The 13313-nt window shown below is 41.7% G+C and overlaps 1 protein-coding gene across 3 annotated transcripts in view; it reads right to left on the bottom strand.

Moving 5' to 3' along the window:
* Positions 1-13313, bottom strand: part of larp4b (La ribonucleoprotein 4B) — a 40941-nt gene that overhangs the window by 11400 nt on the left and 16228 nt on the right. For 2 of the 3 annotated variants that reach the window (XM_018678871.2, XM_018678872.2), the window contains exons 3-12: positions 12585-12738; positions 9116-9292; positions 7713-7791; positions 4860-4996; positions 4447-4550; positions 2727-2837; positions 2526-2579; positions 985-1191; positions 766-869; positions 390-653 (exon numbers count right to left, since the gene is read on the bottom strand). In XM_018678871.2, coding sequence (XP_018534387.1) covers positions 390-653; positions 766-869; positions 985-1191; positions 2526-2579; positions 2727-2837; positions 4447-4550; positions 4860-4996; positions 7713-7791; positions 9116-9292; positions 12585-12738 — 1391 coding nt within the window. The remainder of the gene's footprint in view (positions 1-389; positions 654-765; positions 870-984; positions 1192-2525; positions 2580-2726; positions 2838-4446; positions 4551-4859; positions 4997-7712; positions 7792-9115; positions 9293-12584; positions 12739-13313) is intronic. The other variant, XM_051069783.1, reaches the window with a different exon arrangement.

Below are 13313 nucleotides of genomic sequence, written 5' to 3'. Positions count from 1 at the left end.
GGAGGACCTTCAACTGAAACAACCTGTACATCAGAATGGGTTCTCCATAATGACAATCTTGTTAAAGAAGCAGTCTCAGAACTTTTCGATCGCACCTCGTAAGTAACAAACCTCCACCGCAGTCACCGTAATTTCAAAAGTATTCACATCATTTAACGGCCTGCACTTAGCTAAATCTGCAAAAGCTTAAATCTCAGCTCTGATGCTAAATTCAGAGCAGCAGCAAAACCTGATTAACGCTGAGGAAAAACTGTTAGAGCATCTGCATTTAACCTGCTGTTTTACAAGCATTAAGATGGTTTCTAGAAAGTTTCCACACTCATGTAATCAGGACAGTAAAGTACCATTATTGTACCACAGCAGGAGCATTTGGTGAAACAGTGCCATACCTTCCTCGACCAATACCCAGGGAGTAGTCCGTGGTTGTGGGCTCAGTTACCCGCCCCGTGCCGACGGTGTCCCTTCGAGGGAAGGCCGCGGTGGAGGGTAACCGAGTTCTGGGCTGGCTGGTGGGGAGTCGTGTCGGCGGGCTGCTGCGGACCCCGTTGAGCCTCTCGCTGGGGAAGCTGGGAAAGAGGCCCGGGCTGTCCAGGAGCCCTGTGCTGCGGTCCGCTGTGGGGATGGTCGGCCTCAGGTGAGGTTTACTGTGATTCCTACAGGGAAACAGAAATGCTTGTCACAGGAGGTCATCCATCAGCAGACGTTTCCTGCTTTTTTTCTGGATCACGTATCTTTATTTGAGTCTGAGATGTCACAGATACAAACCTGTTCCTGGGCGAGTAGTGTCTGACGGTGAGGGGGGATGTCGCTGGTTTGAAACTGTGCGATGTAAATCCGTTGATGAACTGGTTGTTGTGAAATGGAGCAACCTGGTGAACGGAAAACAGATTCATTAGCTGCATTATCAGGAAGTCTCTGAAAGAAGAGTTGGGAAATTTATCATTGTTTACGTCTACCGATTCAAATCTACCGGCTGATTCTCACCAGTGTGGGGTCGATGAAGCTGTGTGTGGCCGACCAGGCCTGCGGCGTGATGAGGCTGTATAAGGGGAACTGCTGCTGGGGGCTGTAAACCGGCGGGATGTAGTAGGACGTGTAGCGCTGCTGGGCGTATGGGTTCACCTCCACCGGCCGGTAACCGTTCTTTGGCATGAAAGTGTTGATAGCGATTGCCTTCGCCTTTATCCTCGCCTGGTAAAGAGAGAGAGAGAACAGAGTGATATTAACACCAGCCAGAACATTGTTTTGCAGCTATTACATCCTCAGGCCCACATTCATCCACCTTCTTTACAAACTGCTCTAAAGTCTGATAAATATCAGTCTTAGTCAATATATTTTTCTTCGCTGTTGTCAGATATGCATTTTAACTAATCACTTTGTGGCGAATAAGAAATTCAATAATGTGTTGACCTGCATTAAAATAATAATTTTGGCATTAGTAACTGGTAAAGTGCTGGTACACAGTCCCATATGAAAATGTAGTTTATAACAATGTGTATCAGCCAGTGTGGCTTGGAAACAGAGGTCAGTTTTCTGCTCTGTAACTGAAAGTATTCAAGAAGTAAATGAAAAGAGGCAATAAAATCTAACCTTCCATTCGAGTGTCTGTGGCTGTGTGCAGTCCAACAACACAGAATATAAAAGAGTGGGGTATAAAGGAAGAAGGAACTCTGCAGAGTGAGGCTTTTCTTCTGTGGTCTTATGGGGATTTTCATACATTAGTGGAACAACTTAAAAGTCTAACCTCTCAATGAACCTCTTAAGTGAGGATCTGTGATTTGTGAGTCCTCAGCCCAAAACCTTGATGAGTGTTTTTCTGTGACATTCATTACTTATGCATGAGGTTCTTCACTAATGAAAATTCTACTTTTAAGGCTTTGTTCAAGCACAGATTAATGATTACTTTTTTGTTGAAACGAATAACACACAAAAATATGCGGTCTGTCAACGCGCAGGTATCAGCTATCAAAATGGCGGAGAGGCCCGTCTTTACTTTGTGGAAATATTCGCATTATTTTGAATTTGTGGGTGAAAAAGAGAAGAACATCGCAGTAAAATGCAAACGGTGCCAGCTGCGAAGAACTTTACTTCAGATTTAAAGAAGCCCCTGTGAGCTAAGCTAACAGCTACGCAACACTGGTAGCGAGGTCCGTTGAGGAGGAGAACGAATGTCGGTGCTACAGCTCCAAAACAGCGACGGCTAAAGCTGTCACTCGGGTGGTAACACAGACGTACTCTAACAAGGTACTTTTCTCAGTAGGTAACGTAATAAGATGTACCAAGTTACTTTTAAAAGTAACGCTACCCAACACTGATTATTACGACCTCCTCCACTGTCACCATCTTTGCTGTTGTTGTGTTGACACTTTTTGCTCTGCACTGCCCTCTAGGGGATGTACAGCATAATGTAAAAGATGCACAGAAGTGACGAAGAAGTTACAGATATTGTTTGTAATGGAAAAATCTTCAGGAGTGCTGACCGTCAATCAATAACTTTATATGGTGTGTTTCTCCATGCGACCTACCTTAATTGGCTTCCCTTGAAACGTCTTCACCTCCTCACGCAGATACTGATATGCCTTTATCAGAAGGAAGTGGACAGTACAGCAGTGTTAGGTAAAAATCTGATTTAAATCTCATGAGAAACAGGAACAGCACTGACATCCATGTACTGGACGACTCTTCCAAATGTGTTACTAACAGCACAATCACTCAAATAGTTTTACCTGCTGTGCATCTGCTTCTGATTCAAAGGTGATGAACCAGTTGTCGTTGTAGGCAAATTCACAGTTGATGAACTTGGGTAGGTTGTCTCCTTTAAAGAGAGCCTCAACCTCCTGCAGCACAAACACAGGAGAGAGGAGGTTGTTGCATTACGTTTGTATTGTTGGTCATACTTATCCATGAGTCTGACTTAAAACAGATGTGAACAAAACCCAACGCTGACAGTTTCCATCTCTTTTGAAACAATCGCGTTAGCTTGAAGCAGCTAATAAACATCGTAAAAACAAAACCAAACCACAGCTGGCTCGAGGACATGACACCAGAGCGTGGCCGTGTTGTTAAAACTGAGCTGTATTTAATGGGCTGAGGCTGCTCCATGAACTAATTCAGAACTATAAGGTCAATTATCATGTCTGAGTCCTGCTGTAAATAATTTAGTTGGCTCTGAATTGTTCATGTGGCTCATAAAGTTAAATATGTGGCAGATACTGCAGTTAGTGCACAGTAAATAATATGAATAATAATAGCTGTCGCACTCAACTGTCAGCCTTTTATTTTGAAAGGCAGACCAACACAACAGTAAGGGAACAAAGCAGTACTTCTTCATGGTTTGAACAGCACAAACATGAATTATTGTGTAGAAGAAGAGAGGATTTGTTTGATGTGCGCCTGCTGCAGAGCTGAAAGTGTCCGTGCTGTGGTAGCGCTCTTTTAGCCCTGAATCAGTTGAAGTGAAAATGTTCTGTCATGCTGAGGCAGATAAGCATGTTACTGCTATCACAAGCGTTCAGCAAATATTCAGCATCTACTGCTCGACTGCTCAGGATTTATCAGCGACTGCAGCATTAACCCTCCTAAAATCAGACGCAGTGTGGTGTCTGACTTAGATGTCTAGATGTAGGATCGTCACTCTTGGTAATACTCTTTAGTTGTTAGCCGCTGTCGGGGCTAGCATGGCGCCCACACTGTCGCTAACTGCACTCCCTGAAGGAACATTACCCAGTCTTTGGAAAGCTGACTTCAGAGAAGCAGACAGAAGAGTCTAAAGTGTGAATTTGAAGGATGTATCCAAGATGTCAGCAGCAAAAACACATTGAAAGATAAAGATAAGTGAAAAGTGAACCACCACCTCACCTGGTAATCAAGACAGAAGGCAGCAACACTGCTTCTTTAAAGCAGGGCTGGTCTTTATTAACAGGTAAAACCATTTAAAAAAAGCAAAAGTGGCATGTAGTTAGCATAGCATAGAAATGCTAGTTGATGATTAACATGTTTATGTGATTTTGGTTTTGGAAAAGGGAGGAGACGGGTATATATCCTTCCGACCTCTCAGGGGAAAGAGTATAATCACGAGTGACTTGATTAATCCACAAAACCAGAGTCTGCTCATGAGAACAGACTATATTTGAGTTTAATCTTCTTACTACAAGAAAATATCTTTACTCTCTCAGCTAATTTCAACTTTATGGCCAAGTGCCGTCATACACGGCTGAACTTTTGTCTTTATTGCAGCAAGAAAAGTGAATCCACCATGAAGGAAATACTAATCACACATCTGAATGTTTTCTGGTGCCTTCAGTGCTCATAACTTATGCTTGTATTTAGGGCGTGAGTGAAGCCCAGCCGCTGCTGACTCATGCTGGAGAACTGCTGGGAGAGTCAAGCAAACAAACAAACATAAACAATTAATGAGCAAATAAGGCATGGTGCACATTAACTGACCTCTATGGGCGTGCTCTCAGGAACCTCTCTGAGGATCACGATGCAGCGGTTCTGATTGGGTCGCACCTTCTCCCCCTTCTCGTCCACCTGGACCAATGGCAGAGCTGCAGGAAGCCAGACCAATACATTTTATGCGTGAGGCCTAACAGCAGCACAGAGTTTGTTTACAGTATCTCATTTATAAAATCTTGACAGCGCACACATCGCTGAGCCATAAACTAAAAGTGCAGCTTCCAGCCACGATGGGACTATATAAAGTGTGTGTATAAATCAAAGACAAGCAGGTAAATTCTCTGTTGGATGCACTTTAACGACCTCTCCTGGGAAATCAGTTCCAATCACACGCTGATGAAAAAGTCACCGCGCCTGGTTAAGTTTGTGTCAGCCCCGCAGCCTCAGCTCTGTTAACTCACATCGTAAAATGTCCACGATCAGCTCCACGTCGGTGCTGAGCTTTTTGACGTGGTCCAGGTTGGCCACCGTCACGATTGGCACGTATTGGTCGCTGTCCATCTGGGAGATGAGGTACATGTCACTGGCCAGATTCTCCCTGAGAGACGAGGAAGAAGAAGAGGCGGTGGTTAGAGACATTTTTAGGGCGTGGCTCACGTGGAATATAATTTATCAATAAAAATATGAAACAGTTTATTATGTAAACATGTTTTATCTGCATTAAACATTAAAAACTACAAACATTAAAAAAAAAGGATCATATATGTATACGTATCGTAAGGTGATGAAACCTGTGATTTAGTGACACTTCTAGGGTTTATCTCAGAGAGTGAAAAGTGCCCGTGTGGTGGTGAAACTGAACTTTTATTTCCTCAGATGACGCTGAGTGCACCTCTCTGATTACAGCCCACAGAGTCACACCTGTCCTCACCTGAGAGATGTCACATTAAACTACTAATGAACATCAGCCTGCTTTGTTTGGGATGCTCAGAGGTGACAAATGAAGCTGTGCCTCTGCAGCTGCTGCACACACACTCTGCTGCCTCACTTATGCAACTGTGAGCTGAATGGTTTTCTAAGAGGAAATGCAACAGCAGGCGTTTCACTTTCTCCACATATTTTCTTATCTCGTTTGAGAATCCGAGCCGGCGAGTTCAGGTTTCTCCAACTGTCTCTGCCCTCGTGTCGTTTCTCTTTTTTCACTCTCACTGTAGGTTTTTGATGACGCTGCTCTGAACAACAATGACGGTAAACTTCACTCTGTGACATTTTAAAAGTTGATAAACAGGAGAAATGAAAAAAAAAGGCCTTGATTCCTCCTGAAACCAGCAGCTAAACCACCACCACCACCGCAGAGGCATTCAACAGTATGAAATAAGGCTTTCATTCAGACCACGCCTGACGCCCACAGAGAGAGAGAGAGAGAGACAGTACTGAAACAATGCTAAGTCCCACAGTACACTGGTAGCAGCAACTTAAAGTCCCAATTAGTGATTATTAAAATGTGTAGAGCTGCTGCAACTAAATATAATCTTTGTTACTGGTTAACCTGCTGATTATTTTCCTAATTAATTGATTAATTGGCAAATAAAACACCAGGAAATACTTTGGTTTACTACCACATAGGAAAAATAAGGCAGAAGTGTTTGTCACATTTAGTTGAAAAATAGCGGGTGATTTTACTTCTAACAATCCACTTACTGACTGATGGAGTATTCGTTTTACCTGTTACCGTGCTCCACCTTGGATTTTATGTTTCTTTAGTTAACTAGCTGCCTGCTTCTCTTCACGTTTCCTCTTGGAAGTTTAGTTTGTTCCTAACAACCACAGTGTTATCAAAAACGACTCATAAAATTACAAGCTTACAGTGTACGAGATGGTTTATGAAATAAATATGAAATAAAAAGGGCAGCACAGATGTTAGCTCCGTCTCCTCAAAGCAAAAAGGTCCCGAGGTTAAAATCCACTCACACACATAATGAATAGATGGATTAGAAATAAATTGGCTGCGTGTCGAGGCGGTCAGTGTGTGGGTTTTTATGTCCAAATAAAATTTAGACTCACTGAAATTTGATGCTAATTCTGAAGCGTCTGTAGGAGGAGGCGACATCGCTTGTACTTCCTGAGGAAGTGAAGTGTTTTTAATGTAGATAGATGCAGAATGACCCCCGCTCCACCCAGTCAGTTCTTTTTTAAGGTGAGAAAAGATCTCTGCACACTTCAATCCACGCAGTGTTTTCACTTTGAGTCTTTTATCCAATCTGTTCTCATGTTATATATAAATATAAATATTAAAAAACACCTGACAGGTGTCCCACAGAGCCCCGTAACCGCCATCTTTAACAAGTCCTCCACAAAGCTCAGATCAGCCTCTTCACTATGAGTTTGAAACACTTCCCTCAGGAGTAAAAACTCCTTTATTCCGTGTGCAATAAACTTACTGAATTTAAATTTTTTGAACTTTTTAAAATCATTTTTAGCAGCTGGTATTTTAGAGATTGTTTTGTTGTACTGGAGATATTTCTGTTATTTTTCTATTTTGTTCTGTACTGTGTTGTTGTCTTTTATCATCGTCACCTGTCTGCACACCAAGTTTCCCCATCTGGGATAAATAAGTGACTGAACCAGAAACTTCTGTTTACACCACTCTGGGTTTGTCGACGTGGCTACACATGTGCAGCCAGTGTGAACAGTCTCTGTATACAGTCCTACACTTTGTGCAGACGCAGACCCCTGAAGGCAACACTCGGACCCTCGAGGCTTCGCTGACACAGACGAGCATCATTTAAAATGCAGGCTCTGCGCTGCTGATGACAACCAGCGATCGATCGTATTTCAGGAGGCAGAGAGGGGGATTCCACTGAGTCATCCTCAAGAGCCTTTCTTTTCTGGTCTTGGAGGCTCTTTAATGATCACTTAGGAGCAGCCATTTCTCTTGCTGCGGCTCGATTTAAGTGCTTTTCTCCATTAATAAGTGTGAAACAGCTGCTGAGCAACAGGAGAAAGCAGACGAGGCTGATGGTTAGCCTGTTGCTGCCGTCCATTAAATGAATTCCTGGACAATGTGAGGTTCAGAGGAATATTTTTTTCCCTCCTTCCTGTGTCACAAAATACTTTAACACTTATTTTTAGAGTTTCTTTTTAAAAGATGGTATACTGACTGTCCCAAGTACAGTATGACTAATTATACATGATGACTGGTGGCTTCAGACAACCGAGCCTCTAATTTAGAGGACCTGAACGACTAACAATACCACTCAAAATCTATTAGCTCAAAGCTCTCTGTAAGTAAACGTAGAAAACGATCGACTCACCGGGAAAGACAGAACTCCAGGGTCTTCTTCAGGTGCTCCCTCAGGCCCTCCTGGGGATTCTCAGGCTGGGAATCACTGCCTGTTGACGCACAACAGGAAAAATCATTTGTAAATTAAAGAGCAATTTAACGAATCCCTGACCCCGGGAGCAAAATATCACTCAGACCAATGAGATGTAATGTTAAATAAAAAGGATAATGAGTGATAAAGAGCAGAAATGCTGAGCCAACACACATCACTTAAATGAAATGTATGAGAAAAATGTTTACTTCTATTATTTTGCATCTTGTTTTTTAGTAGTTTTAACTACTTAAACTACCAGGTTTCGTTCTATTTTGTTTTATTTTTTGGGTTAACAGCTGATTTTAGACATCTTCTCTTCTTCTCCACTGTATTAGGAGCTCACATACATATTTAAATCTGAGAACACTCAGAGCTCAGGTGAATCTGAACAGCGCCCCCTGGAGCTGATTATTTAGGGGCAGAAACATGTGCAGTGTTTTCTCAAAACATGTCTCTAAGCACTGGTCCTCCCCTCAGCGCTGCTGTTGTTGTTGTTTATGTTGACATTCCTTTCAGGCAGGAGGCATGTGCAGATAAATGTCCTGTCACAGATAACTGTCTGCTACAGGTTGATGGAGCTTAAAAGCTGCGATAAATAAAACATAAAACAACAAACAGCTCTTAAGGAGTCGCAGCGAGACGATAAATCCAGCTACCTGAGGCTGAGCACAGCTCTTAACATCGTGGAGCAGATTTTACTCCGAACACAAAGACTTAAAACGTAAAATAAAGGAGAGGAAATGTTGCTAGCATCACTCTAAGTCTCTGTTACTGTAGGGCTGTGCAGTATGACAAAAATCTCATATCCTGATCATGATATAGATCGTCCCTTGTTCATGAATGAGCTCCTGGGTTAGTGTCAGCCCGGTTCTCTCCAGGCTGGAATTCAGGCTTTAAGATCGCAAACCTTCATCCAACTCATGAAAAAATATTCCTATAAACAGTGTATTCTGCACCGAGTTTAGCCTAGACTTTTCTACATTTGAACAAAAATAAAGAGCAAACGTTACGATCAGGAGTCAGCACGACTGAATTCCTTGATGGGTGTCTGTTTAGACGTGTCGGGGTCGTACTAAATGTTAATATGCGAGTCGAGCCGAGTCACGTGAAGGTAAAACCAAACGTTTGCACCATGTATGATTATATGTAAAAAGCCTGCATCGTGTTTTTGGGTGTGAACGATTGATCGGGATATTGCACAGCCCTACACAACTGTGATCACTCATTTAATCAGGACAAGAGGGGGGCACATAACTAACACACTGCATGGCTGAGAGCTGATCTGAAACCAGCCCTGTTCTGCTCTGACAAAACAACCAACCAGTCACCAAGCAGCCCACCTGTGTGCCCAGCAGGCTGCCCAGGCTCGGGGTATTCTGTGTAGGCTGGCTCGGCGCACTCCAGGGTGACGGAGGCCACGGGGGCCGGCTCGGCCAGCATTACTGGGACCGGTGGAGGTTCATCTGGGTCGGTTAGTAGGGGCTCCTTGTAAGCCTTGTCTTCACTGGCTTCATAGCCTGTGACAACCAACACGGGGAGGGGAGGTATAATAATTATTAAAGGTGTGAGGGTGGGGAGTTTAAACTACGAGTGCTGCCTTTTAAAGGACATATTGGAGCCTCGTCTCTTATTCTAATAATAATTATAGACAGAGCGTGGTCAACACAAACAAATAGAGGTTAAGGATGGGTTTATAATGACATCTCCACAGCACTAAGTCAATAAGAGTAAAGCCAGCACCAATATGCTGCTCTGAGTTAGTTTAAAAATCTAAAATACTGTGACTAATAATGTAAAGTAAACATTATTTTTTAGGCTCTTCTTTGCAAATATTTCACAATAAAAGTCTGCCAACAAAGGAGGGAATTACATTCTTTCAGCTGCTTAAGGGCTTTTAATGTGAAATATCTGCAAGGGAAGTGTTTAATTTCATTGGCAAGAGCTTGACAACTGTTTAAAAAAAAAAAAAAAGGCAAAGTGGAAGTGACAGATGAAATGACTTGTGAATGACACTTGTTCCTCTGAGTGGTGAGTATGATGGCACCAGGTTGTTGTACTGACTGAATTAAGTGTTGCAGAACAGAAATTACACTGAATCAGATCAAGACAACATGGAGGAAGTGTTGAGTTTGTGGCACTGACCACAAAGGACGAGACAACAGGGAGATGTCTCTGTGAAACATGATAAATTACACTTGAAAAACAGGGGGAATTAGCTTCGTTAAAAGACAGACGGAAGTGATTCACTTTATCTTTTAGATTCTTTATAAGGACTTCCGTGGCTTGCATGAGCTGCAACAGTCCAGCCAAGACAAGACAATAAACCCAGACATCACTGTGTCACCTTCACTCATTGTTTCATAACATCACACTGTCACACTAAGTCATGCTTCCACAAATTCACCACATTTACTCTAAAAACTACAGACAACTTTCAAAAAAGCAACACAAACACTGACTACAAAGTAAAAAAACGTTTAACTGAGCCTCTACATTTAAAGTCAATTTACCAGACACAGATTAAGACTAATCCTAAAAGAGGGAGGCATTTAAAGGAGATATTGGAAAGTGAATCTACTTTTTCAAATAATAAAATATTTTATTTACTCATTAGATTGTGGTAAAAGACTCTAGGAGGACGTAAAAGTATAAAGTGAGCAGTCATGTTAGGAGTTTATAATTTAAACATCTCCATCTACTGTATAGACTCTTTCCAAGTTAAAAATGTGGACTCAGAAACTATCAAAGTCGTTTACACCTGAAAAAACAGTGATCCAAAGTAGTATGAAAAGATGAGATGGAGCCATTTTAAATGTCTGAATTAAATCCCGAGCTCCTTCATGGAGCTGAGCAGTAAACACTGTCACCTCAATAACCACTAAAAGTAAGGAGTTTCCTTTACGATGACGAACTCATGATAAGTCTGTGGTGGTGAAAAAAAGCCCGACTATATTAAATCGCCAGTCTTCCGCGATACATTTTCCATAAACATCCTCGCAGACGAAGAAGATGAACTAGTCCAGGACGTCAATCAGAGTCAAACGCAGACTAATCAATAATTTCTGTTTCGCCACCATATCCTTGTTGCCTCTGCGCTGGCTATACTTGGCTGGCCACATTAAAGTGAGTGATTATGGTCATTTGTGTGGAGGGGCCGGTGACTGTGGTTGGAATATTCATAGCTCATATTAAATTGAGTATGAATGATTAAAGAGGTGTCTTGGTATGACGAGAGAAGTGACAAGAATAGACGACGGCGGGCTGCAAAGTAAAATCAGGGGTTTTTGAGTAGAGCCTGACTGCCCCCCCCCCCCCAAACAAACCAACATTATGCTGCAATTTAACACTTCAACTCCTTTCAGTGCCTACTCTCCACCAGATACCTCAATCTGATCCTTCAAGTACTAAAAATGACAGTTTAATTGCGAGACTAATTGATACTTCAAAGCCCTTCTGCAATTCATCTACAAGTGACACCTCCTTTCCTTTCAGTACCTCATCTCCATCTCACCCTTCAACTTCAAGTGACCCATCTATTCTGTTCAGTGTTTCCAAATTAAAAGAAATAATTAACTACAAGCAGCGTTCAAGTGCCACTTTGACTCCTTTCAGTGTTTTAACTTTAGCTCCACCAGACCCCTCTACTCTGCTCAGTGCTTCAAATCCAGCTCACAGCTTAACCATGACACTTCAACTTCTTTCAGTAAGTCTGTGTGTTGGCAGATATACAAACTGTAATTGTAATAAATGTTTTACTGGCTGCAATTCAGCACTTCAACTCCTTTCAGAGCTTACTCTCCACCAGATATTGCAACTGCACCTGAACCTTCTACAAATCAAAATTACTCATTCTTCTTCCTGTAATTCAGCTACAACTGACGCTTCCATTCCTTTTAGTACCTCACTTTAGACATTTCAACTCCCCCCGAAACCACGGTTACTTAACCACTTTATCTCCTAGAAGTGCTTCAACCACATTTGCACATCCCATAGACACAGTTCCTCAACACTTCAACTCCTTTCAGTGCCTACAATCCACCAGATACTTGATCCTTCTACCCCTCTACCCTCATTGTTCAAGTCCAACAACTGACACTTCAGCTCCTTTCAGTAAACCAACAACAACTGACACTTCAGTTCCTTTCAGTAATCCAACAACTGACACTTCTACTCCTTTCAGTGCTTAAACCACACCTCGTAAATGTTAAGCTGCATTTTTTTAGCCAAAGCAGAAAATGTAGCCTTTTTTTAATTTAACTTTCAGACCATTTTCATTAAGTTTCAATTTTCTTGCTGTAGGACAGAAAACTGGTACCAACCACAATCTAATTTAAAAAGTTCTGTTTTCTTTTCTTCCAGCTGCTTTGACAGATATTAATTTGTACTAGGTTTTCCAGTTAAGTGACCACAGAATCTACAGAAAAATCAGCCCATTTAAATCTCAAATAAAAACTTTCTTACTTCCTCTTGTATAACTTCACTGCACAATATTGGATTTCAGGGGTCCTGTGATGTCTCTGTTCACTGCTACGGTGCGTGACATGTCACTACAACTTAATGGAAGTCATTCATTAGATATTTTGTCAGTCTAATTAAAACACAAAAGCCCATTATTCAAAGTGACAACAGTGATATTCAACATGTCCTGACATATTGACAGGTATCTTGCTGTCCAAGCCGCCTGCTGCCTTTTTATATCTATGTGTCGGTAACTTACTAAAACGTGAATGCATGTGTGGATTTAGATTTTGTTTAATTAATTTAAAAGAAAGCAGTGCGCATATTTTGTATCCCAAACGACTGGCTGACCTTCTGGGCCGGGGTCGGCCGAACTATCGCAGCCTTCCTTCCATGGCTGCAGGGCAGCAGTTGTGGTGTCAGCACTCCCGCTGGGGTCCAGGCTAAACATGTGGTTGGCCCATGCTTTCGCATTGGGGTTGAGGTCTGAAACCTTGGCGGATTCCTGTGAACAGAAGAGTAGAGTTTGGTCAGAGATGTCAACTTCTGATCTGGTTTATACCTGCACTCTGAAAGGAAGTTATAATGGTTAAAAAAAAAAGAGAGAGAAAAAAAAGACATATTTATGTACTCGTTGGATTTGGTCTCGACATATTGCTGCCAAATTCACATACTGAACATTTTTAACTGGTCAGTGTAGTAAATAAGAATAACAGCTACAAATCTAGGCTGACATCAAGTGACAAGATAAAGAGCAAAGACACAAAAACAACAGGTTCTGTAGAAAAACAAGATTAAGGCTGATAAAGGTTTGTACTTTCATTATCCAACGTGATATAGAGCTACTGCTGAAATGCGTACAGTTATGGGATATAACAGGTTATATTCAAGTAGGAGATGCTTTATATTTAGCCAGAAACAGTTATAAGTCATACTTATAAATGCACAGAAACTGTAGAATTATTATGAAAGTTATTTTTTGCATATTGTTTTGGTTTCCTTTACATTTTGTCACTATAAAAGCTGGTAAAAGTAAGTTTTTCCAACTTTATAAATCCATCACACTTTGCTCATTTGACT

Source organism: Lates calcarifer, linkage group LG4 (assembly GCF_001640805.2).
Source record: "Lates calcarifer isolate ASB-BC8 linkage group LG4, TLL_Latcal_v3, whole genome shotgun sequence".
NCBI classification, from domain to species: domain Eukaryota; kingdom Metazoa; phylum Chordata; class Actinopteri; family Centropomidae; genus Lates; species Lates calcarifer.
Note: the sequence above shows the minus strand (reverse complement) of the source record. Positions and strands in the feature narration are given on the sequence as shown.